We start from the raw sequence: 26,736 nt of genomic DNA on the forward strand, positions 1-26,736 counted from the left end.
GATTCTCCTACACATCGGGCAGGCAACACTCTGGATGGGGAATGCTCTAATTTCCCCCTCCTCTCTACAGACCCATCTACCCCACATATATGGTCAAACCATGACCTAATCCCTCTAACACTCAAGATCCCACTGACAACTCCCCTTGATGTTCAATCTACTGTCCAGCAGACCAGATGTATGTATAGGCATTTGTATAGGCATTTATATTACGCACTACTTACCCGGAGGGTCCCAAGGCGCTTCGACCGCTGCGAAACCCTTCCTGGCTTCCCTGAGAGATGGTCCCTTAATGGGTATCTCCAGGGTGAGACCAGGCATCCCCGGCGGTCTGGTGGGGCCGTTAGTGAAGATGAGGCAAGCTAATGCCCAGAGTTGCCGAGTGTGATCGCTGATCAGAGTGGGCACCAAGGCGAGAGAATTATCGAGTCCGCTGACCCTGGTCCAGAAACCTGCCGCGTCGGGAATCGAACCCTGGTCCCGGGCCGTCCTCTGCTCTCGGGTCTGCCGCCTCTAACCAGTGAGCCACACTACTTCACTGGTTAGAGGCGGCAGACGTAACTGGACACAACCAGCCCGCAATCGCAAGCTGGCTTTTACCGCCCAAGGATCCTCTCTGAGCCCCACCCTCTTCAATGTCTACATGAGCCCCCTCGCGGCCATCGCGCGCCAACACAACCTCAACATAATCTCCTACGCCGACGACACCCAGCTGATCCTCTCCCTGACCAACGACCCCGCCGCCGCCAGAGCCAACCTGCACGAAGGGATGAAAGAGGTAGCCGAGTGGATGACGACCAGCCGCCTGAAACTGAACTCGGACAAGACGGAGGTCCTCATCCTGGGCTCCTCACCCTCCGCCTGGGACGACTCCTGGTGGCCTCCCGCCCTGGGCACCGCACCCAAACCGACAGACCATGCACGCAACCTGGGCTTCATCCTGGACTCCTCCCTCTCCATGACCAGGCAAGTCAACAACGTCTCCTCGGCGTGCTTCTACATCCTACGCATGCTATGGAAGATCTTCTGGTGGATCCCCACCGAGACCAGGAAGACCGTCACCCAGGCCCTCGTCACTAGCCGACTGGACTACGGCAACGCCCTCTACGCCGGTACCACCGCCAAGCTCCAGAAGAGACTCCAGCGGATCCAGAACGCCTCAGCCAGACTCATCCTCGACATCCCACGAACCAGCCACATCTCCGGACATCTGAGAGACCTTCACTGGCTCCCCGTCAACAAAAGAATCACCTTCCGCCTCCTCACCCACGCACACAAAGCCCTACACGACCAAGGCCCGAGCTACCTCAACAGCCGAATCAACTTCTACGCTCCCAAACGCCACCTCCGATCAGCCAACCACGCCCTCGCCGCCGTCCCCCGCATCCGAAGAGCGACTACAGGAGGAAGGTCCTTCTCCTACCTGGCCGCCAAGACCTGGAACTCCCTCCCGACCGACCTGCGCCTGACCCAAGACCACCTCTCCTTCAGGAAGAAGCTGAAGACCTGGCTGTTCGAGCAGTAGCGGCACCCCCCCACCCCCAGCGCCTTGAGACCCTACGGGTATGTAGTGCGCTCTATAAATGTCATTGATTGATTGATTGAAGGACAGATACCTGCCCTGACAGGGAACACTGCTACAGATTAACGTCTTTTTCATAATTGGATGACTGCAGTTAGCACTAAACTCATCCCTCAAGACAAAAACCACAAAAAGAGAAGAAAAAAAACAACACAGAAAGCCCCGTGGTTCACACCCACTCTTAAACAAGCACACAACAAATGTAAACAACTAGAGCGTAAATGGAGAAAATGCTATGATGTAGGAGAGAAGCAAGAATATAAAATAAGCAGAAAGCTCTATCACAGACAGATTAAGTTAGCCAAAAAAGAATACTACACAAGCAAAATTCAGGAGGCCAAACTAGACCAAAAAAACAGTCGTAAAGTCTTTTACCAACCCTAACCCTTTACAAAAAGAACTTCCCCCTTCATAGAGGCTACATGACCAAATATCATGCTTCTTTGAAGAAAAGATCATGAACATCCAAAAAGACTTCATTACGGAACCCATCTCTCCTACACATGCCACCTTTGAGCATGACCATGATATTACCGAACACTCCATCTGCTCATTCAAACCTGTATTATTGGATCAAACGTGTGAATCAATTGTATCATGCAAATCAGGATGTCCCTTAGATGCCTGTCCCCCCCACAATTCTTCACCAGATTGTGGACACAGTCAACCCGATTATAAACCAGATTGTCAACTCATCCCTTAGTGCAGGGATAGTAACCAGAGGATTGGAAGTTAGCAATAGTGAAACCCCTGAAAAAGAAGCCAAACATCGACCCATCAGTCCTCTCTAACCTGCAATCCATATCACTGCTTGCCCTACTAGGAAAAATCACAGAAAAATGTGCCCAAAAAAGAGCTAACTAATTTCATTGAGGCCGCAAACATTCTCCACCCGCAACAATCTGGCTTTCGTCCCAAACACTACACCGAGTCTGCACTCCTGGAAATCACTGACAATCTTAAAATGATAGCTGATAGAGGTAGGAAGGCTGTGCTGATTCATACTTGATCTATTTGATACTATATCCCACAGCATTCTCTTATCTAGACTCAAATCCTGCAGCATCTCGAACATCGCCTTAGAATGGTTAACATCTTTCCTTTCCATGTGCAGACGAGCTGTCTCCCTTGGAACTTTCCTATCTGGGGAACTGCCCATCACAAAGGAGTTCCTCAGGGCTCCTTGCTGAGCCTATTGTTATTTAACATTTACATGACCCCACTCATCTCACTAATAACATCATTTGGCATCGAAGTTACGTCTTACGCTGACGACACCCAAATGATCCTATCCCTCGATCAAAACTCAAGGGAGGCCGAATTCAACTTTAAAAGATGCTTCACTAAGCTCCTCTAGTGGATAAAGGATAACCACCTCAAATGCAACACAGAAAAAATAGAAATCCTACCAATAGGGAAAGAAGTTTCCTTTTCGCCAGACGAGAGGTGGCCAGAAGGTACTCCACCCCCACCTGAAACTGTGGCAAGAAACCTGGGAGTGCAGTTTGACTCCGCCCTCGGCTTCAAACCACACACACTGAAGGTAGCTGGGACATGCTTTAATGTCCAAAAATCTCAGATTTTTATTTTCGATCTACTTCCACTCGTAGCAAGGAAATCAGTAGCAGTTGCCTTGATTCTGGCATGACTCGACTACTGTAACTGTCTCCTGGCAGGATTCAACAAATGTTAGAAGCAGGCTGGATTACGCAACGCCCTCTAGGCAGGAACCATGGCCACACTCCAGAAGAGACTCCAACGCATACAAAACGCCTCCACACGCCTCATCCTCAGACTCCCTCGCCACAGCCACATCACCACCCACCTGAAAGACCTGCACTGGCTCCAAGTCAACAAGAAGATCACCTTTAATCTCCAAACCCATGCCCACAAAGCACTCCACAACACCGAACCAACATACCTGAACAAACGACTATCATTCTACACCCCGAACCGCCAGCTTTGATCCGTTGACCTCGCCCTCGCCACCGTCCCACGCATCCGCTGAACGACCACCGACGGCAGATCATTCTCTCACCACACCGCCAAGATGCAGAACACCCTCCCCACCCATCTACGGCCGACCCAAGACCTGCTGACCTTCAGCAGACTCCTCAAGACCTGGCTATTCGAGCAGTAGCTGCACCCCCTCAGCGCCTTGAGACCCTCACAGGTGAACAGTGCTCTATACAAATGTTTGATTGATTAATTGAACAAACAAACATTAAAAAGACTCCAAGTAGTCTAACATGCAGCGGCACGACTGGTTTTGAAACTGCCACGTAGTTTCTCCGCCTCAGCAGCCCTACACACTCTTCATTGGCTCCCTCTACATAAGGGAATACTCTTCAAGATTCTCCTTATCACCTTTGGAGCCTCACTCAATCTAGGGCCGAAATACCTTGTATCAAAAATTCACCCCTTACATCACTACCAGAACCCTCAGGTCATCGCCAGCCAACCTACTTAGACCTCCTAGTTTTAGATGTAAAACAAGGGGAGGTAAAACAATGACCGTATTAGGCACCAGAGCTTGGAACCTACTGCCAATGCATAAATCTGAAACACAATTTAGGAAAGCTCTAAAAACATGGATTTTCGGAGCTCCAGATGAACTCTGCCTCACTCATTTAAAGATCCTCTATGAAGCCGCTTACCTCCACACCAGAGCCAGGATGCTCCTTTTGGAGTGGCAGTCAGCGCTTTAAAAATACTACTTTTCATGTAATTCCTAGTTAGTGTATATAGTTTTGTAATAATATGTCTGGGACTCTTATTGTTAACACATTTAGTGCCCGCGATTAATTTACTCCTTCACCCAATATCAACCATATAATATAAAAAATATGTCTAATGTAGTAAGGGCCTGTCCCTTCTCCCCTAGTTGATCTGGGAAGAAGCTATTGTGATTGCAGTTGTTACTGCCATGGTGGCAGCTGTGGTTAATTCTATGCTGCATTTTGTGGCTGCAGCTGTGTTTACTGCTCTGGTCCCTTCTATGCTTGCCGGTGTTTAGCTGTTGTAGCAAAGCTAATGCTGCCAATTTTGGGACTATTATGGCAACTGTAATGGCTCCTTTGATGGTAGTTGCTCTCGCTGCTTTGGTCTCTGCTGTAGTGGTTGTGTTGTAATTTCTGTTGTTTCTGCTGTTGTTTGTTCTTTCCCCTCGCTGATTACAACAATGATCACTGCAGTTGTTCCTGCTGGCAGATGTTGTGACTCCAGATATCTAGCCCATGTTAACATTTGTATCTGCTGCTTTTGTCTTGGTTTTGTTCAAATCAGCTTTTGATGCTGTGGGCTTTGCTGTTCTGGCAGCTGTTTCTGTTGTCTCTCTGTCACTGTCGTAGCTTCTGTTGCTGTCACAGCTGTTGTTGCTATGGAGGAAGCTGCTGTACTGCTTTGGTCACTGATGCAACAGCACTGGAGGTGATGAGAGCTGCTGTAGCAGATCCTGCAGTGGTTGTAGATGTGGTTGGTACTTTACTCCTTTCTGTGGTTACAGCTGTAATTAATTGGTGCTGTGATCAGTTCTGCCCCCGCAGTGGTGAATACAATAAGGTGATGGATAGAATGCTTGAACTAATCTCAGTCCCTGGTAATTCCTTCAACCTCATCCCAGTCCATTGCTTGTTTTGCCCACCATGCCACCTCAGATTAGACTCAGCTATATATAAAGCAGCCTCGATGGAGCTCCAATAGAAACAATCCACAAGGAATCCAAGACCGGTTCAGGCCTTATTGACCTCTTCAGTTGGATGCATCTTGGGGTCAGACGCACTGTGTATTTTGGACGTCTGGGCATACTTTGGCCATTTAGGACGTCACACAGAGGAATACAAAGAAGTGATGGGTGGAATGCTTAAATTAATCTCAGACCACCTGTAAATACTCAGGGGCACATCCCAGTCCATTGTTGTTTTGCACACTACGCCACCTCAGATCAGACCCAGCAGTATGCAAACCAGCCTGAGCCCGGCTGCAAGAGGAACACCCCAGCCTGAACTGCCAAACCAGGTCCTCTCTGAACCAGAGCACAAGCAACTCAAGCCCTGCACGGCTGCCAGCCGTGGCCTTTGCTGTGGTGGAAGCTATTGTCATTCATGTACATGCGGTTCTTGCCACCACAGTGGCAGTAAACAGGTGCACTATAAGCAGAGACCTTTTAAAGCACGGGCAAACTGGGATCTGGCCCAGGGCCCCAGCATTTCAGGGGGCCCCTGATAGAGCCAGTTCTGTTCTGCAGAGTCATGCCCTGATGATGACCTAGATTGTTTTAAATAGCGATTTCCTTTAATTTTATTATGTTGCAGGTGATGTGTGAATCTATTACAGCCAAATGGTTTAATGTTTCATGCAACATCCATAAATAAGTTTCTTTTAGATCAAAACAGGACCTCACATATGTCACTGAGGTTATTTGTAGTAATGCAAGTAAACTGCTCCTGTGGTAGACTATTGAAAGCACATATCCCTACCCCTGAATATTAGATGTAAACACATTTAGAATGTGGACGAGATCCGGCCAAAGAGGGCTTGAAAGAGCTGAAAACAGATCAGAAATCCAATGCTGTTCTGAGCAGGGGCCCCCAAAATACGTTTGGCCCAGAGCCCCCAAAATCCTTAAGATATCCCTGAGTGTAAGGGGAATAATTGCGTGAAAAATGCATAATATTGTTTAGGGACACATGCTGTATACCCTGCAGAGACTCAAAACACTGCTACGTTTTACTTGAGCAAACAAAAAATGCAGTCAAAAAAGTCCAATATTATTTATTCAGAAATAAGTGCGATAGCAGCAGTTATCTGGCAGCGTCTGAGGGTTAGTGTATAAAACACAACACGAAAAATGCGATGGCGCAGTGCATGGTGTATCACGTGTCAAATAGAGTTGTGTATTTATAACAAAAGACAACAAACAAAATAATCATTTTGACTACCAATGAAAATGATTGGCTAGGAATAGGAGAATTTTAGATAGTTGTTTCCAAAAGATAAAAAGTTGCAGCCAGGCCTGTTAAGGCCAAAGCAGTTCAAATTTCTCAGAAATATTGATTATTCGACCACATAAACAAAGTGATTTGACAGGGTCTTCATCAGGACGTAGGGTCAAAGACTTTCTAAACAGTACTTTCGAGGAAGCTGGTGAATTCTTCCCAGAGGGCCACCCTCACCTAGTGCATTATCTCACTGATACAAGAGTTTGTCCTTGTTGTTAGGCTTCCAGCAGCGTTCTAAAGGAACACTTCCCCCAGACATATCTTAACTTTCCTGATTACAGCAACAACGTTTCCATTACTTCAGGGTCACTTATAACAGTCTCGAAAAAAGAAAGACATGACAAACAGTCTGCTGCCACACAACACCTGGGCACACACACACTGCCTCAAAACAGTATTCTTGTAGTTTTGAACCTTCATGCCTTTGAAGGAAACCCTTGCACCCCCTCCCCGCAGAAGAAGACATTCACCAATGGTTTTTAATCTGTTTGCAAAGCAAATGTTCAACCCCACGCGCATAGTGGCTAAAATGACACACTGCCCACACAAGGTAGGAGTTCACATTCGGTTACTGCAAGGGAAATAATCACCACCTCTCTGTCTCATTTATTTTGCGAGATGTGAAAGCTATCACACTTTCACGCAGCCCTGATCTCTGTGAAAAGACAGGAGAGGCATAACTATCCATGTTACTTCCTCTTTCAGTGTGTGTTGCATTCTTCAGCACACATAGAAAGAGGAAAAGGCCTCTCAGGATTGTTTTGGACAGAAAGGTGTCCCTTCCTGCACACAAACAATCCTGCACGCAACACAGGCACCCTTGCCCCATGGACCAGGGGCACCTGCGTTGTTGCTAGTCTGCAAAAAGGGCACCAGCACAGAGGAAAACGCAGAAATGCACCTTACTGCCTTAAATACTGTCACAAAATAAAACCCAGTGCAGCAAGGTGACTTGCTACTCTGCAGCACGTTAATTTTTCATAAATAGGCCTCCATGTGTCTCAACTCGAGAGTAGAATTTATTTGCCTGCTTAATTTGTGCCTGCTCACCTCCGCCTTACGCAGAACCACAGTTCCTTCAGAAAGGAACTTAAAACCTGGCTTTTCGATAAATAATGCACCCCTTCCCCCAAGCGCCTTGAGACCCTCTGGGTGAGTAGTGCACTATACAAATCCCCGAACTTGAACTTGAACTTGAACTTTTACTAATGGCCTAATGTACTGCAACCAGTGGTGTAGCAAGGCCGGGCGGACAACACCTTCCACTCTCTCATGCGGCCGCCACAGGCTGCAAAACAGAAACCACCAGCCCCCGCACCCACGCTCTTTAATGTGGCCGCCACTGGCAGCAAAAGCAGTGACCCCTGCGGGTGCCACAAGGGCGAACTAAGCCACTGACTGCAACCTGCACCAGGAAAGTGGCAACTGCAGCGTCTGAAGGGTAGGAAAAGGTGAATTCCTTGCCGCCTTAAAAATAACAAGACCTATTGGATTTGCCAATGTTTGTTTAAACCTTTAAAACATGTCCTCATCCTATGGGGTCCTCCGGGCACTGTGGCAGCACTTGCAAGACCGTATCCCACATGGAGTGGGAACACCTGCCCAAGATACATACGGTGTTCACAGACCACAGTCCTAAACTGTTGGTAGAAAACATGTTCTTCCAAAGATGGTCAAGCTTTTTGGATACCCTATCTGGGGGAGCAGTAGGAAACACGCCTTTTGAGGTTGAGGAATCGTAGGAAGCTCAAGGCCTCAGCAGCCCTACGCAACATCACAGTGTAGGAGGCTCCCTCCTCCGTGGCCATGGTAGGGGGAGATAGCATACCAGTCCGCTCCGTGTCCATTTCGAGGGGGAGGCTGGAGTCAACGCCGGCCGGGTACACAACCAACGTCGAAGGCGGCTGAGGTTTCATCAAAGGAATCAGCACAAGGGGAGGTGTCATAAGGTTAACCGGTGCCGATCCAGATTCAGGCCTGGATCCCTGGGAGCCCTGCGGCGCTGGAGCCGAAGTTGCTGGCATTGAAGGCCTAGAGCCTTCAGCCGAGTCCTCAGGTACCCGAAGACACGCCTGCAGAGTCAGGCTGCCCAAAGATGGAGTGGAAAGCTTTGTAAAATACACAAAGCTGGGCATGGGACGCTCCAGCTCCCGGGAAGGAAGGGAAGCTCAGAGCCATCCCAACTGGCTCCGCGGGCGGAGCAGAAGAACGACAACCTTCCACATCCTGCGTCGTGTCAGTGATTCTTCACCTTCTTGTGCTTTGACTTACCCAAAGGGGAAGACTTCGACGATGAATGGTGGTGGTGACTCCCCGACCAGTCCTGCAACCTCCTTCTCGAAAGTGACCTCGAGCGATGTGGAGCCAACTGCCTAGCATCCAGAAGCTTTTGGGACCGCTCCCGCAAAGACTTCGAGTTCATGGCCCGACAGTCGGAGCAAGACTTCGGGTCATGGTAGTGCTCCAGACACCAAAGGCACTCGAGTTGTGGGGTCGTGACCGACATCAATTTGTGACAGGAGACACAGGGTTTGAAGTTAGTACGTCGATGATACATCCCTACGTGCACCAAGAATCGAACGACTTGAAAAAAGATGTCGACAAAAGTCAAAAAAACTTCAGTCAAAAAGTGACTAAGGGTACCGTTCTCTATGAATCTGCGCTGGCTGGCACGGATAAAGAAAGCACTGACGTCAGCGCGCAGGGGCTAGGTCGAATTAGCTACTGCAACATAATTCCAGCGATCACGACACCAACAACGAAACACGGAGTCGACCGACGCCACCTACTGACCCGCAGGGGTACTGCTGAAGAAAAATTCTCTGAATCCAGCCTGACTCCTGGGGGTAATTCTAAAGTAAGGAATCTATAACTAAAATCTCTTTCAGATGTCCTGAATCACTGTGGCCTGTCTGCATCCAAGGCATCATTGCGTCTGTTATTGTCTTCTCACCACTAAATTTCAATAAAGAGATGCTTTCCAAAAATAATACAATCTTTCTGGGTGAGCACCCTCATTGTCTGAGGAGTAATGGTTCTTCCTAAATGAACAGATGTTGATATTGCTATGTGCTTCATAGTGATACTGATAAGCTATTCAACTAGCTGAGAAGTACTTTTTATTTTCCTAATAAATGCAACCTATCCCTTATTGATACCAAAAGCATTGTCAGGTGATGAGTACATAGGTTTGCCTACGGGATGTCTCTGTTTAGATGGTTTGCTCAAAATGGCAAAACTATTTTTACTAGCTTATGGATGTCCACCTTACACCTTACACCACATTATTCAGAAACCATCTTACAGAGCTTTCCACCCGACTTCCATGTTACCATGTTAACCCTTTGACATCATTGAACCCCTGCTGTCTTCACTTAAGAGCACTGTTTATATTGGTCAGCCAGGTAAACACACTAACATTAGATCCATTCCTTGTTTCCCGCCAGGAACCGAATGCAAATCCATGCGACACATACTGGATGTCTTTGTCCCGAATAAGGTAAGTGGCGCCAGCACAGCATCTTCATACTGATGGGTCTAGATGGGCCAAAGGGCACATAGAAAGCACTCTGGGCCAAAGTATACAAAGAAAGTACTGGGAAACTGCATCGCAGGCCTGTGGGTGGCCATTCAATATTTACTCACAAGTTATTGATTCCACTAGTTGTCTCACATTAACTGATTCCCTGTGAACCTAAACAGTTCAAGGACTGGTACTTTGTGCTATACTCCATTACTTGGGTAAATACATTCATTGGTATGTGTTCTACTCCAATGTACAGCATTATGCCTAACTTTTTTGGTGGTAGTGATCCAGCGTAGGAGGCCCTCTCAGGGATCTGGAAATGTTTAGGAGTCACATAACATATATGCACTCACAAAGGGAATACATAGCCAAGCTAAGCCATTGTGGCTTCCCCTTATATCATATGTGAGTATAAGTACAGTGGTTCAGTATACAGCTTCCAAAGCCTCTGGCTTCTTACTTGGTTTGCCAGACTGTGTACCCCTGGTCCCCACAGCTTTCTGATCAAAAACATCACATCAAAATGGGCAGAGAGAGGATTATCATTGACGGGACAGGGTGGACTCCAGAGTCCCTTCTTGGCTAATGCCACATTCCCACCAGGTTGCGAGCCGGACAGGGAGCATTGATGAATGCAAGAAAACTGAGCATAGGCCAACCATCAAGAGCATCCAATGGTCCACAGATGGACCTCCAGGCTGGAAAGCTGAGGAAATATTTCTCCCACTGTGGTAAGGCAACCACCACCCTGTCTCCCTGGTGGAGAGTCAACCTTGTTTCCTTTGTTTGGTTGGTGGTGGGGAGGGAGTCAAAGTAGAGTACTGTGGATCCTACTTCATCTGGCCACTGCTGGATGTGTATCATATGTTTCATCTACGGGTAAATCCAGAAACTCATCGAATGGTATGTTCCCCACTCAGAAACCAGACACACCCCCACTCCCATCACTTGTTGGCTGCATCTTTTCCCATGATCCTGTTTAGGGCTAAACCACCATTCCAATAAATGTGCACTACGCAAATACCACAAACACACAATGTGTCCTTAGGTGATATGACCACCAAGGATTTGGCTTTGAGAATGCTTGACCTCATGTTAACTTCATTGTGAATATTTCTTGTCCATCAAATGGCAGAGGCAAGTCGGTCCGGGTCTAAGGGAAGCGGTGGTTAGATCAGAGATGATCCTGGCCGTGCACATCCATGCCTATATTTACCCTTCTGTCTCCACCGCTCTGTCCTTAAGGCAGAGCTCAGCAGCAGAAGCACCATCTATGTATACTCATTGATTGTTTCCTCATATCACCTGCTTGTCCTAGAGGAAATCACAGAGGAAGCCAGAACGAGATTTTCTGTTTTCATAAAAAGAGCCTGCCTGGGTGCTGTTTGCATTGTTATTATTCCAGGGGTGCAGAAGCCAAGGGTACACATTGAACTCAGTGCAGCAGCTGCTGTAGAGGATAGTGCTGGAGAAAACCTTTGCGTAATGTCAATTCGGTTCTGAACTACCACTGCAAAATGGGGATTTTTGTAAAGATCTCTTCAGCCACTTCCAAATGCCTGTTTACAGAGATAAACTTGACACCAGAGACACCCTGCAGGACAATGCATGGAACAAAGAGCCTGGTTTTAGCTGCTGCTGAAAGGGGTCTTGTTCTCTATCTGTGAGCATATAATCACAGTCTTTAAAATGTAAAAAACAAAATCCTTGGCTATAGTCTCTCATCTGAATAACCCTCCACATCCAGCTGCAGATAGGTAACCCCAGAGGCTGAGAAAGGAGAGAAGAAACAATTGCCGCTGCCTGTGGTGCACAAGGCAACACCTACAATGGATTTGTACACACAGTGTCAATGCTCGCACGGTCGGAGCCTGGGTTGCATTGGAGACTGGAGTTTCAGTCCAATGGTATATCTTCATAAAAGGCCCTCATAGCACCAGAGACCGAAATCAAATAACCAAACCAAAGCTAGAAGTCTTGATACTTGTGGTTGTGTCTCCACAATTCTTGCTTCAGTTTCTGTGCTTGGATGATATTCAAGAGAAAGCCAGACATTTGACCCTTCTGGTAAAGATGGTACACTACCATTGTCCTGGGTGACCTTGACTGAACCTCTGTTCCAGAATCAGGCATGGTTAGTCATATAGAGCACCTCAGTGACATTTTGTTATGAGAAGAGGGCAGATTCCAGGACCCTTACTACAAAAGTCTGCTATGAGATGCCCCTTTGGTTTAAGTGGTACATGCCCCTCAGGATAGCTACTAGTAGAAGTGGTTCGCTTCCTCGCTAGGTTTTAGCTCATGATGCAAAGTCTTGGGGGGGAAAAGAGATCTCAAAATATAAGGTTCTGGAAAAAGAAGGTTTATCACCTAAAGTAGCTTAGGCCACGCCTGAACAAGATTTTGTTATGGTTTCACCATGCAGCACATCTACATACGCAGGCCAACCTTAAGATCATTGTTTAGAAATTCAAAGAATACAGAATTCGAAATGGCGATGATCCACAGAGAAAGAGAATCCAGGAAACACGCCTGATTTTCTTTACCTCCACCACCTGCATGAACGTCCCTATCCAACTGACCTTGCCACCTTCCTCCAGACACTTAGGAAAACCCTTACATTTCAGACCTGCTCACACAGCCCACAAACACAGATGGGCCACTGGGATCTCAATCCACTACTCTACTTCTTCACTTCTCCTAAGAATGTCTAACCCCACCGCTAATCATACATTTAATAAATGTCTGCCATGCACCTGATGCAAGATGTGTCTACTTTTATGGAGAAAGGAAAGCTGAGTGGGCCAAGAATAGTGTTCCTCAGCCACCATCTATGTTCTCTTGACAGACCTCAGTAGCAGAGACTTGTTTTGCATGAATCTCACCTTTTTGCTATATAGTAGGCAAGTCCAAAAAAAGATTTCTGTATGTTTTGATAACACCCCACCAGGATACTATCCGCATTAGTCTGATGGTGGTGAAGAGAGACATTCCCAATAATGTCTATAAACATAGCCTCCTTGACCAAGCAAGGAACAGCTTCTGAACATACCCCTTTACATCTGGTCAAAGCAGCAGCAGCCACCATGAAGCACAGAGATTGATGCAGCCTCAACAAGATTATATGAACTCCCCGGTGTCAGCAACCCCAACCTGGCGTGATTTTGCGTGCTCATTTGCATCAACCAGCTGGTCAAATCGTTTTCGCAGCAATTTGGTGCAAGTGATCATATTAAATAGTTTTACTTCAAAACTGTTCAACAGCAGTGCAATCATGTTTAGTGCCTATTCTGATGCCCACTGCCATAAGAAGTTAGTTTTTTTAATCTCAACAGCCACCCTCAACACATCCACCTGTAGCAGACAGGATCATTCTGATGCCTCGAAGAGAAGACAAGAACGAGCACTCCACTCTCAGGTGGAAATGCAAGCCACTTTTTACCAATGGCTAACAAGTCATAGCATCTAGATTTCCAAGGAACCGTCTTGCCATGGGTTCAGTGGTGACATCTGGATCAACATCTCCCTTCCAGGTAGCTCCATCTCATGGTCCCCCAGATGCATGACAGAGGGAAAGAAGAGAGGAGATGGTGAATCAGGTCTTGCCAGCAGTGAATCTGCAGGAACCAGTATCTGCACCAGTAGTGGTAAAATTGGGCCGGGTGGAGCTTGAAATTAATAGTATGAAAACGTTCTTCACTGAATCAGAGCCTGACTTTAGAAAAAGACCACAGAAATGGACCTCAGAAAGATTTTACCTTGGATAAATAGGCCACTGATAAACCAGTAAGTAGTTTATACACATCAGGCAACATTAACGGGACCAGAGGAACAAAACACTTGAGGTTGTATGGTCTTGAAGTGCAGAGCCTAGAGGCTAAGCACTTAGCACATGGGGGCAGTTGTAATTACTCAAAGCAAGAGTCATAAGAGGATAGACACCTATACCTATTTTTTTATCTTCTGACTCTGGAGAACAGCTCTGTGTCCCAGTAATGAACTGGTAAAAGGTAAGAGTTTGAAAACCTATGGCTGTGTGAAAGAGGCACTGAGTGGTCCAGTGTAAGAAAGATCACCAGGGAATGGAAGAATGGTCCTGTCACCCTTTACATGGCCTGTTGCCTCTCAGCTGCCCATAAATTCATTTTGTTTACCTCTCTGAGCAAATTGAAGCACTACTGGTGTGCTGCTGTATGCCATTCACATACAAAGTAGAGATTCTTGGCACAGGTCTGGGTGCCCTGGGGCCAATGTTGAAAGCGCGAACCAGTTTTCACAGGCATAGACTTATATCTGTTTCTCCAGAGACACAGCTGCAGATTAAACTGGCTTAGAAACCTCTGCCAACTTTCTGAGCCTAATGTCTGCAATTTTATTGGAAACCTGAAACAAGACCTCCGAATTAAATCTTTCATCCAAACAGTTATCGGTTGCAATGCATCATCTGTAGAGGAAGAACCTGTGCTCACCAAAGGTCTAGCCTGTAGAAGAGCAGGACCCTGCTGCACCATGTACCCAAATAAGTTAGATCAAGTGAGTGAGTCTGTAAGGATTTGATAAGTTTAGGTCCAGAAAGTTCCTCAATTGAAACTAGTATGCACATGGTCAAGGGGTATCTTGTAGTGGTAAGGCATTGTACTTTTAGGCCCAGATGCCACCTGCTGTGTTATAAGATCCAGGAGGCAACTTGGTACATTATGTAAGGCCGTCAGGCCATGGGTATCCTAGGGTGTATCTTTTACACTTTGAAGATGCCCCAATAGAAGTGGAAGTGGTAAAAGGCAGCTTTTGACTCAGGGATATCCTTAGCTGGTTGTTTGAACCTATGTCTCAAGGGTGAACAGAACCCCAAATACAGAGCTTGTTAAAACAATGTTATCTGAATCACATAAGACTGATAGAAACTCTGTTCAGAGATGTAACTATTGAAGATTCCACTATGCTGCAGATCCAGAAAGGACTGGCATTGCCCATCGGTCATGCTTAAAATTGAAAGTCATCATATATGCACTCTGTCACTCATACTTATACTCACTGTCACTTGTACTCATCCACCACTGACTCATTCTTGCAATCAACTGCTCGCCCATCCACAAATAAATACACACAAGACAAATTGAGTGAATAAAAGTAGAAAAGATGTTGCTGCTTAAATGTGCTGGGCTTTCCGTTCCAATTACAATATAAATTAAATATTAAATATAGCAGTAGGCACATTACTGTTTTGGAATGGTATTGTGCATAGTTTATTAGTTTTAAAGTTCCAGCAACCACTTTTAGAAGCTGAACAAAATGGCCATCTTGAATGGTAAAACATTGATATAATATGCGGAAAATCATCCAAGATGGGTGCCAATAAACATTGCACAGGGCTACCATATTTGAATAGTATTGCGCATGGTGTATCATTGTTGTTCCAATCAATGATGGCCGACTTGCACTTCTAAATATAATGGCCATCTTGGAACAATAAACTGTTGATAAACTTTGGACGATACCATTCCAAGTTGGTCCCCCGTTTTAGAAGCAGTGTCTGGACAGAGTGCAGCACATTTCAGATGAAAAGAGATGCGTGTGAGTAGCCAGTAGCAATGTCTGTGGAGCTGCTCGGTACTCTAAAAATGAGTAAATAAATTATAAAAATGAAGGAAATAAATGAAAGAGTACCACCAAAAGGAAGAAATGGAAAAGTAAAGGTCTAGCCCAACAGCCCTGACATTGAAGCACACTCAGACATTTTCAGGTGGAAATACAAGTGTGATCACGTACAAATGCTATCACTCACAGCGCAATATAGTGAATAGTTTATTTATTTATAAATTTTATATAGCGCTAGACTCGAAGGTATCAGAGCGCTATGCATAAAAAGAAAAGAAACAGCATAAGGTAGCTTTGCATAGGATTAGTACACTGAAAGAGGTCCCAGGGGAATATTTTACGACCCTAACTGCTAAACCCACTGAATACTAATGACACCAACAAAAATTAGCTGAGAGTCAAAAAAAGGTTAATAGAATTATGTATCCAACAGAAATTGGAAAAGGGAGAAGCTATCAGTGTAAGCGAGTTCCCATCAGTCCACCATCGAGACCGCCCTTCATCATCTGGATCTCCTATTCCTCTCAAGAAATAGTAGACCACAAGAGACCGGCAGATTTTTTGAACCAGGTCAAGGGCGTACCAAACACACTGACTCAGATGTAAACAGGGTGTGCCTAATGTGGAACTGAATAGCAGTGCTCAAATGTGAAAGTGTTGAAGTAATGAAAGAAAAGAGAAAAAGCTCTAAAATTAGGTAGTGATAGGGGAAAACAAATTTTAATATGCACCCTTTCACTCCCGACTCAATAAAAACAGTGCAACGTGTAGTGTAACAAATAACTACCAACGAGAATGTTAGGTCAACATGTTTCTGCAGTCACTGGAGCCTATCGGTCTCCTGCTGCTTCCTCTGGACCATTAATGCTACTGCTATATGTTAAAAATGTAAAGATATCACCTGGTAAGTGCAATATATACTCATCTTCCCTACTTTAAATCCAGATGTTCAGCCGGAGAAAAAGTATGGATACATAGAAAAAGGCCAAGAAAAGCACGGTCAGTGATTATAATAACGTGCTTTGATTATGATGTTATCTTATAAATCAACAACAGTTCTGGACAATCACAATTTGTCACATATGTATATTTTTTACTCTCACTCACCCATTCGCTGGGAAGGTACAACCCCACCTCACCTGGCACCAGCTCAGGTAGTGGGTGCACCACTCTGCAGTAAGAATGGAAAGGTTTTGTTTAAAATGGGTTGAGAATACCTCATGCTCCACATATCACCCGTCTCTCGCACGCCGTGTCCGGCGCCATGCTCTCTCACAAATTTTCGATCGTATTGATTATGTTTTTGAAACACAGCGTAAGATGGTAAAAATCGCTGGTTTCACTCTCTGGGTAGTTGATTATAAATAAGACTTCTAGACTGACATCTCTGATTACGCATCGGTCACGAAAAAAGGAAGAAGTCCCCAGTTTCCCCTTTTAGTGAAAATCGTATGAGGAGTGTGAGCTCAATGGCCTCCAAAAAGAGCAACCTTGCCCCTTAGTCACAAAAAAAGGAGTCTCCAGTTTCCCCTTTAGTGAAGATCGATTAAAGAGTATGAGCTCAAAAACCTACACAAGCGCAACCTTGCCCCTTAGTACGCGTAAGCCTCTTACCTCTCCGTCGGTACACCGGTCGTCCCTCTGAAGCTCTTTCGTGGGGAGGTGCCGACGCAGTGTACCGGCGGCGGTTAAATTGCTTCCTGCTTCCGCGTTGGGCGTAGGCTGCGTGCATACGTATGACGTAGGCTGCGTGTATGCGTGTGACGTAATGACGTCACGGCGTATAGCGAAAATCGGGAGATGTAGTTCCCGATTTGATAGACCAGGACCTGAGTATAACAAGTTATTGTGGGCAAATATATCACATGAATTCAGGAGATATATTTCCGGTTTTGAGAGCAGCCAAGTTCATTACGTGACTTGGGGCCACGCCCATCGCTTTTAGCCACGCCCTCCCAGGAAGTACAAAAACGCCGGGCTGAGCAAGCAGCCGGTGCTGACCTGATAGGACCCTGAGGCGGAAGCCGGGATTTTTCTTCTGTTTAAACTGCTTTTATTCCTTGTGACTGCACACTCGTTTTCTGTGTTTTTTAAAACTGCACATTGTTTAGAGAGCGAGCGCCTGAAAGGGAAGATCAATATCCCTTTTCAGCGTCAAGCTCCCACGTGACTTGGGGCCACGCCCATCGCTTTTAGCCATGCCCACTCCTCCTCCACCTCATTACCATGCTCACAAATCGACAGCGCAGCGGTCGAGCGCAGCGGGCACACCCTCAGCACGCCGAAGACACGCCAAAGACTAGCCCGTCTGTGCCCGTCCGGGCCCAGTCGGGCTTAGGGCATACCACTCTGCTTAACTCTTCTAGCCCTCGGACCCCCTTTCACAGGTATTCGCGGGACACACTGCTTGCTCTACGCACGGCCAGACACCCCAGCTGTTGCTATTATTGGATTGAGGGTTCCGCATTTAAACATTGTCTTGCCTGTCGCCCGCATAACACTGGCAAGGACCTTGACTCACTGACTATGGCTCTGCTTAATTGCAGATCACTGCCTTGTCATGCCACGGAGGTTCACTCCCTCCTTTTGGACCATAGTCTGGATGTCTTATTCCTGACGGAAACGTGGCTGACTACAGGTTCCGACCCCGACATTGTCAACGCTCTCCCCCCGGGATACCTCATGTTCCATCTTGATAGGCCGGATGGGAGAGGGGGTGGAGTGGCCATTGTCTACAGAGACACATTCTTATGCAAAGCAGTAGACTGCGGCACCAACAACGCTGAAAGTTGTCAGTTTACCCTTCGCGTCTCCTCTACTGTCTCTATCTCTGGCCTCCTTGTGTATCGGCCTCCCGCTACGCTAGGGAACTTTGTGGATTCTTTCATGGAGGCTGTTATCCCACTGGCTGCTGCCTCGACCAACTTTTTCATTCTTGGGGACTTCAACTTTCATTTTGACGACCCCAATGACGTAGTAGCAAGGGATTTTTTAAGTTCACTCGGGGCACTGGACCTACATCTCGTTAATAGGGGAGCTACTCATATTAGAGGTCATCAGCTTGATGCGGTTTTTGCTAATTCTGCGAACCTACAGGCTCTCCAGATGTTGGCTCTCCCCTGGACCGATCACCATCTCATTCCGTTTAGCTGCTTGCTGGGGAACCGGAGAGACCCCGCACCAAGACAACATATTGTGGAACGACTCTGGTCGAAGCTCCCGGTGGACAGTTGGGCGGAAGAACTAGCTAGAACCTGTCCTCACCCCGTAGATGACCCCAACATCGCTGATCAGCTCTTGGGCCAATGGCTGACTAACTCTCTGGACTTACTGATCCCGAATAAAAGGAGGCTTGTCAGAGAGAGAAGAATTGGCTCTGCCCCCTGGTATACCCCCGAACTTAGGTGCATTAGAACCTCTTGTAAAAGGCTTGAACGTGCTTGGAGGAGAGAGCAGACGGAAGAAAGCCGGGCCAATTACCAAAGGGAGTTGAGGAAATATAAAAGCGCACTGAAGGACGCTAAAAAGATTTTCTTTAGCGACAGGATTGAGAGAGCAAGCAATTCTTCTGGAGAATCGTTTAAAATCTTCAAGGAACTTCTGAAAGCCCCGGTCCCTCCAGTGTTGCATGATAATCCCAAAGAAAAATGTGAGGAACTGGCCAGCTTCTTCCATTCAAAAATAGAGAAAATATTATCCTCCTTACCCACTATTCCCCAAAGCCACGAACCGGTCACTAGCCTCACAAGTCGCTCGATTGAGCTAGCATCTTTGGGCCCCTTCTCGGAAGAGGAGGTGATAAAAGTCCTGTTGGAGATGAAGAGTGGCTCCCCGAGTGACCCAGTTCCCATAAAACATCTTAAGCTCGTGGCTAACACCTTGTCAACTCCTCTGACTGATCTCTTGAATCTTTCACTCGCTCAGGGCACAGTGCCCCAGAGATGGAAAAAGGCTGTGGTGAAAGCCCTATTGAAAAAACCAGGACTGGATTCATCCAATTTGACCAACTTCAGGCCAATTTCACTCCTGCCTGGATTTTCTAAAATTGCAGAGAAGTTGGTCAACCGTCAGCTCTCTCACCATCTTGAGTCTAACCACCTGCTAGGAGATTCCCAGACTGGTTTCCGCCACGGCCATGGAACAGACACTGCCTTGCTGGCAGTAGTGGAGGAGGCAAGGAGCACTCTAGATACAGGAGGGTCAGTGGCAGTGATCCTCCTGGACTTGAGTGCTGCCTTTGACACCGTGAGTCATCAGGTGCTCCTCCAACGTCTGTCAGAGGTAGGTGTCTCAGGGACGGCCCTGAAATGGTTGGGATCTTTTCTCTCTGACCGTTTCTACCAAGTCTGGGAAGGGTCAGAGCAATCTGCCCTAATCCCTCTTCAATGTGGAGTCCCGCAGGGCTCATCGCTGAGCCCTACCCTATTTAATATATATATATGACTCCACTTGAAAGAGTGGTCGCCCCTTCAGGGGTGAAGATCATCAGTTACGCTGATGATACTCAGCTGGTGGTGGGCCTCACTCAGCTGGCGGACCAAACTGAGGTGTTACACGACTGCCTTGCCAATGTTTATCGTTGGATGTCTATCTCCGCCCTAAAGCTTAATGGAGGTAAAACCGAGCTGATGCTCCTGGGCAATTCCAGCCCCTCCATTATTGCGAGCTGCTGGCCCCGGTCTCTTGGTGACCCACCATCCCCCAAGAAGGAGATCAAGTCCTTGGGAGTATGGTTGGAAGAAGACCTGTCCTTCAGGACTCATGCCAGGAAGACCGCAGGGGTTTGCTTTGGTTTACTGAGATCAGCCCGAAAAGTGCTACCTCTGCTTCCTGATCCAGCAAGGAAGCTGTTGATACGTGGCCTGATTCTATCGAGGCTCGATTATGGGAATGCGCTGTTTCTCGGTGCTCCCGAAGCGACCTTCAAAACCCTCCAACAGGTGCAAAACGCAGCTGCGAGAGTCCTTATGGATGTTCCCAGAAGGCAGTCTGCTGCTCCGGCCCTCAAAGCGCTTCACTGGCTCCCCGTGAAGGAGCGGGTGAAATTTAAGGCGCTATGTACAGCCCACAAAATTTTACATGGCAAAGGCCCCCCCATCCTTACTAACATGGCCCGTCCTTACAAACCCCCACGTCTGCTGCGCTCGGACCAAAAACACCTTTTGCAGTTAGCGAGAGTAAGAAGAGCTCGTTCTGGGGGCAGGCGTTTCTCTGTGCAAGTGGCCTCTCTTTGGAACTCTCTGCCCCTCAAGATTCGCTCAGAGCCCAAGATCCTACCATTCAGGAAACTTCTTAAGACCCACTTGTTTCCATAGTAGTGATTAGCTGAGTCTCTCCTTCTGGTCTGTTGCGCCGGGATGCCCCCGGGTAAGCTGAGCGCATTATAAATTTCATATTATTATTATTATTATTACGTCACACGCATACACGCAGCCTACGTCATACGTATGCACGCAGCCTACGCCCAACGCGGAAGCAGGAAGCAATTTAACTGCCGCCGGTACACCCCGTCGGCACCTCCCCACGAAAGAGCTTCAGAGGGACGATCGGTGTACTGACAGAGAGGTAAGAGGCTTACGCGTACTATGGGGCAAGGTTGCGCTTGTGTAGGTTTTTGAGCTCATACTCTTCAATCGATCTTCACTAAAGGGGAAACTGGAGACTCCTTTTTTTGTGACTAAGGGGCAAGGTTACTCTTTTTGGAGGCCATTGAGCTCACACTCCTCATACGATTTTCACTAAAAGGGGAAACTGGGGACTCCTTCCTTTTTTTGTGACCCATGCATAATCAGAGATGTCAGTCTAGAAGTCTTATTTATAATCAACTACCCAGAGAGTGAAACCAGCGATTTTTACCATCTTAGGCTGTGTTTCAAAAACATAATCAATACGATCGAAAATTTGTGAGAGAGCATGGCGCCGGACACGGCGTGCGAGAGACGGGTGATATGTGGAGCATGAGGTATTCTCAACCCATTTTAAACAAAACCTTTCCATTCTTACTGCAGAGCGGTGCACCCACTACCTGAGCTGGTGCCAGGTGAGGTGGGGTTGTTCCTTCCCAGCGAATGGGTGAGTGAGAGTAAAAGATATACATATGTGACAAATTGTGATTGTCCAGAACTGTTGTTGATTTATAAGATAACATCATAATCAAAGCACGTTATTATAATCACTGACCGTGCTTTTCTTGGTCTTTTTCTATGTATCCATACTTTTTCTCCGGCTGAACATCTGGATTTAAAGTTGGGAAGATGAGTATATATTGCACTTACCAGGTGATATCTTTACATTTTTAACATATAGCAGTAGCATTAATGGTCCTGAGGAAGCAGCAGGAGACCGATAGGCTCCAGTGACTGCAGAAACATGTTGACCTAACATTCTCGTTGGTAGTTATTTGTTACACTACACTTTGCACTGTTTTTATTGAGTTGGGAGTGAAAGGGTGCATATTAAAATTTGTTTTCCCCTATCACTACCTAATTTTAGAGCTTTTTCTCTTTTCTTTCATCACTTCAACACTTTCACTTTTGAGCACTGCTATTCAGTTCCACATTAGGCACACCCTGTTTACATCTGAGTCAGTGTGTTTGGTACGCCCTTGACCTGGTTCAAAAAATCTGCCGGTCTCTTGTGGTCTACCATTTCTTGAGAGGAATAAGAGATCCCAGATGATGAAGGGCGGTCTCGATGGTGGACTGATGGAAACTCGCTTACACTGATAGCTTCTCCCTTTTCTAATTTCTGTTGGATACATAATTCTTTAGCCTTTTTTTGACTCTTTGCTAATTTTTGTCAGCTTTGCATAGGATGCATAAATTAGAAATTGACTAACTTAGCTGTGAAGCTCTATAGTTGAAGTGGGCACACCCATTGCCCTATGTGCCAAGCTATCATAGGCGGAAGTAGAATGTGAATCATACTGAAATAGGGATGGCCCGAAGACCCTCGATGTAGGTATTCATTTTATTAATTTTTACATACTTGTTTAGTACTGCAGAACCAAAGTGGAATCAATCAGTGTATTTTACAGTTAATGAAACAGCTGAGATGATCTTTCTTACATTGAACAATGAGTCCAGTTCTGGAAGCTTGTTGTAAAGTGACAAGTAGGGGTGAAAGCTGAGCCTGGACGTCGTTCACTCGCCTGAAGAGGCTGAAGGAAACTCAGCAAGAAGACCAGAATGAAACTAAAAAGACTAGACTTAGCAGGTGCCAAATGAGCAGAACTCAGCGGCTTGCAGGGACCCAATCACCCAAAATATGTCTTCTTATTAATGGAAATATGTTCATATGCCCAGGCCTTGTTGGCAGGACGTCAAACTGTAGGGCAGGTGGGGGGGTGGGGGGGCTGGGCATACCAGCAGCAAGGGAGGCAAGTGTTGTAATCCTGTGCCAGCCCCCGAGTCATCCAATTCTAGAGTTGCCATGTTGTGTAGCCATGTGCCTTTTAATTGGGCTGGTCCTGTCCTAGTAATGGTGTTTCTGGATCAGGAAGTCTCTCACTGTGCTGTTAGTTGAACTCAAACATAACTGCACATTTAAGGCTTTCTTTAGCTGGGGAAGGCTCTGAACCATCGTACCAGTTGTCCTCCCTCAAGCCAGACTCACTTGCCGAGCACCTCCCTTGATACCTGCTGCTTCTCCTGCTCAGCGTCTGTACCAGCTGGATTAGATACAGGATTTATATCTTGTTTCATGTTAATTTTTGTTTGGTAGATTTCTGGCAAATGGCACATGGTGGCAAAGGCCCACTCACAACCCGGTAAAATGGAAGAGGAAGATGACCCATGGCTAGAATATTCCTACGAAGGACACAATCTGACGATTCATGAAGGTCGTGGCAAGTAAGTTACAACCAAAACGTATTCAATGTTGTTACCTGACTGACCTAACGTGCCAGAAGCTGATCGCTTCCACCTTTGGGACTCAAGCCACTATTGCACAGGGGCAGATGCTGTCAATGGGATAGGTTGGAGTTGACTTTCTGTGTTATGATGTTGCTTAAGGCTTAGAGGATGTCACTTAATGGAGATGTTGTTGGGTCTGGAAATAGCGTAGGTGAGATCTAGCCCTGGTTTCTCTCTAGCACACTTCTTTGATCGTGGGTAGATGAGCATATTAGTGCCTCTTTCTCTAAAAACTAGGAGTGGCTAGAAACATCTACAGCGTGAATTTGCTGTTTTGAGCCTAATTAGTATCTAGGACCTCACAGCGGCATACAATAACTGACCACTGGGTATAACTAAGGTATACCTACTGTCTGCCTGTGCACTGTAAAGTCAGCCCTCAGAATGTTGATTGATACCAGTCTCAATATCTGTTCAGCTGAGGTCTCCAGGGGTCAGTTCCAGTCAGTACAAGCCCAGGAGTTCAGAACTTTGAATGATCACATGAGAACCATGGGCAACTTGAAGTCTGATTATAAAGGAAATGTCACCAGTAACAAGGACTCTGGTATTATTAGTCATGAGGCTCTTGAACGAACGAGTGCCATGCAAAATCTTCTTTCTCGCCCGTAACCTTTGGAAATGCCAGAGGCTTTCTTGGGAATGGATGGGCATAAAATCTATTTCATAAAGGTCTAAGACATGGGCTACTGTGGGTATGGTTGGGGTTTTTTGGAGGCTGTGCTACCTAGGGCATTTTTGCCATAAGTGATCAACTAAGCCATACCCAGCATGCACTGCAAGCACAGGAACATGTGCATGTTCTCTGACCCCTCATAGTGTACGTATAGTTGGCAAATGACTGATTGTCAAATTTAACTTACCTATAAGTCCCAATTCATTTTTTTTAAAACATATTTTATTGAGTTTTCAGTGCTACAAGCAGACTATCATCATCACAATTGTCCCACCACCTTTCCCCCATCAAAATGCTAGCTGCAGTTACTAGTATATGTCCACAATATTGTCTAATGATGTCCAGAACATATGTTCCCATGCTACGATCAGGAATCCCGGCACAACCGTAACCAACTACCAGGATTAGAAACCGACAGTGACAATCCGCTACATCTTATTAAGCAAACCCTTAATATCCCCGCCCCACAACCACCTTTGCCCCCCTCCCTCCCACCGGTGTGTTCCAACTATTCACAACAATTCAATACGTAGAGTGTGTGTTAAAATACAGTCAGGATACACGTAAGTGTAATGGGCGAACTAGCACCCCACCTTGCAATTCCAACTAGTCCCCGTTATCCTCAATCGGCTGGTTTCCTAGCATCTGGACCAGGTCCTCCCATGCCCGTGCCGCTTCCAGTGCCTTTTCGTTATTTAGACGTCACGCTTGTTGAAAACGAATAGCTCCCTCCCCGCTAGACCACTTAATCAACTAAGTCCTCCACCTTTTACTGCTGGGACCTTCCTTTGCCTTCCAGCGCATCGTAATTTCCCTTTTCGCCAGTACTAGGCCCATATCTATAAATGTACTTGTAATTTTCGTGCTGGAAGTATGCGGGAACCAGTGTAATATGCATGTGGCCATATCAAATGTGTCCCCCACTTCCCCCCAATAATTCCCCAACTTCGGGCATCCCCACAACATATGATCTAAATAAGCTCCCACCATACCACACCTAGGGCATAGCACTTCCCCGTTATAATATTCCATTATCTTACTCAGAGTTAAATACGCCCTATGTATTATAAAGAAATGCACTAGTTGGAAGCGTGCATTCCTGGTGCCCTTCCACGCTCTCCGTAGAATGTGCCCCCATGCGGTGTCCGGAATGGGTTTCCCTGCGCTCGCCTCCCACTTCAAACGAAGAGTATCCAACGGGGCTAAACCCTCATTCAACATCCGTGAATATAGGCATGTGACAGCTTTGAATGTACCCGCTGCCATCACCACATACTGACAAGCTTGCGTTAGTTCTGGTTCTTGTTGTCCCCCTTCCAATGCTTTTGGATGGCTCGTACCAGGGCCGCATGGAGCAAGAAATCCCCTCTAGGGAGATCAAATCTCTCCTGTAGCTTCCGATAAGGTATCAGCACTCCATCATCGTACAGGTCCCCCAGCATGTGGACCACTGCTTGCTCCCATTCCCATAATGACGACCAATCTCCACCATGAGGGAGTGCCGTCAGCATCCCTAGTGGAATCTCAGGCGCGTAAGGGCATTGTAGCCCCGCTCTCCGCTGACTACGGTTCCAACACAACCGCAAGGTCTTTTCTTCCAAAGTGAGATCCCTAAGGCCCAGTTTTTGTTGCAGCACTATGAAAGACAGAATATGCCTCGGGATTCCGCCACCTCTCACATTTTCTGGGCCCCTGAATTCCTTGGCTACCGCCGGTGTAAGGACCTGCAATAGGCTGCTATATAATACAGCTCCAGATCAGGAACCACCAAACCGCCCTCCACCTTAGGTCTCATCAATGTCTTAAACGCCACTCTGCGCCTCCCTGAACCCCAGATAAATCCCACCATCATCGATTTCAGGCTGGTGAACACTGAGCACGGCACCCATATAGGTAGCGTCCGAAAATAGTCCAACAGCCTAGGGAGCGCCACCATCTTCAATAAAGCTATCCTACCCATCACCGAGAGTGGAAGGGTACTCCAAAAGGGCATGCTCCCCTTAAGGGCGCGTATGCATCTCCCTATATTCCCTTCGAACAGATCGTCGGGTCTTTGATAAATATGCACTCCAAGGTATGCTAAGCAAGAAGGTTCCCACCTTACTGTCTGTAGTATCTTAGGTGGCATTCTCCCTGGTTGCACCGGGAACAAGCAAGTTTTGGTCCAATTGACCTGAGACCGTTCCAAAGTCCGTCAACAAACGCTCTGCGCCTGCCAATGCACCATCTGTATCCGCTAAAAATAACAGCAAATCATCCGCGTATAGTGATATGTATTGTTGTTCGCCTCTAAAAGCCAGGCCCTCATACCACTGTCCCAGACAAGCTCATGCTGCCAGCGGTTCTATTGTTAGGGCAAACAGCAGTGGGGATAGTGAGCATCCATGTTGTGTTCCACAGGCCACCACATAGCGGGTAGAAATCATCTGCCCCACTTTCAC

At 46.7% G+C, this 26,736-nt stretch overlaps 1 protein-coding gene across 1 annotated transcript in view; it reads left to right on the forward strand.

Moving 5' to 3' along the window:
* Nucleotides 1-26,736, forward strand: part of LOC147717809 (uncharacterized) — a 299,575-nt gene that overhangs the window by 186,023 nt on the left and 86,816 nt on the right. The window contains exons 11-12 of the mRNA XM_086924596.1: nucleotides 10,029-10,081; nucleotides 23,429-23,556. Coding sequence (XP_086780722.1) covers nucleotides 10,029-10,081; nucleotides 23,429-23,556 — 181 coding nt within the window. The remainder of the gene's footprint in view (nucleotides 1-10,028; nucleotides 10,082-23,428; nucleotides 23,557-26,736) is intronic.

Source organism: Lissotriton vulgaris, chromosome 5 (genome assembly GCF_964263255.1).
Source record: "Lissotriton vulgaris chromosome 5, aLisVul1.2, whole genome shotgun sequence".
Classification (NCBI taxonomy): domain Eukaryota; kingdom Metazoa; phylum Chordata; class Amphibia; order Caudata; family Salamandridae; genus Lissotriton; species Lissotriton vulgaris.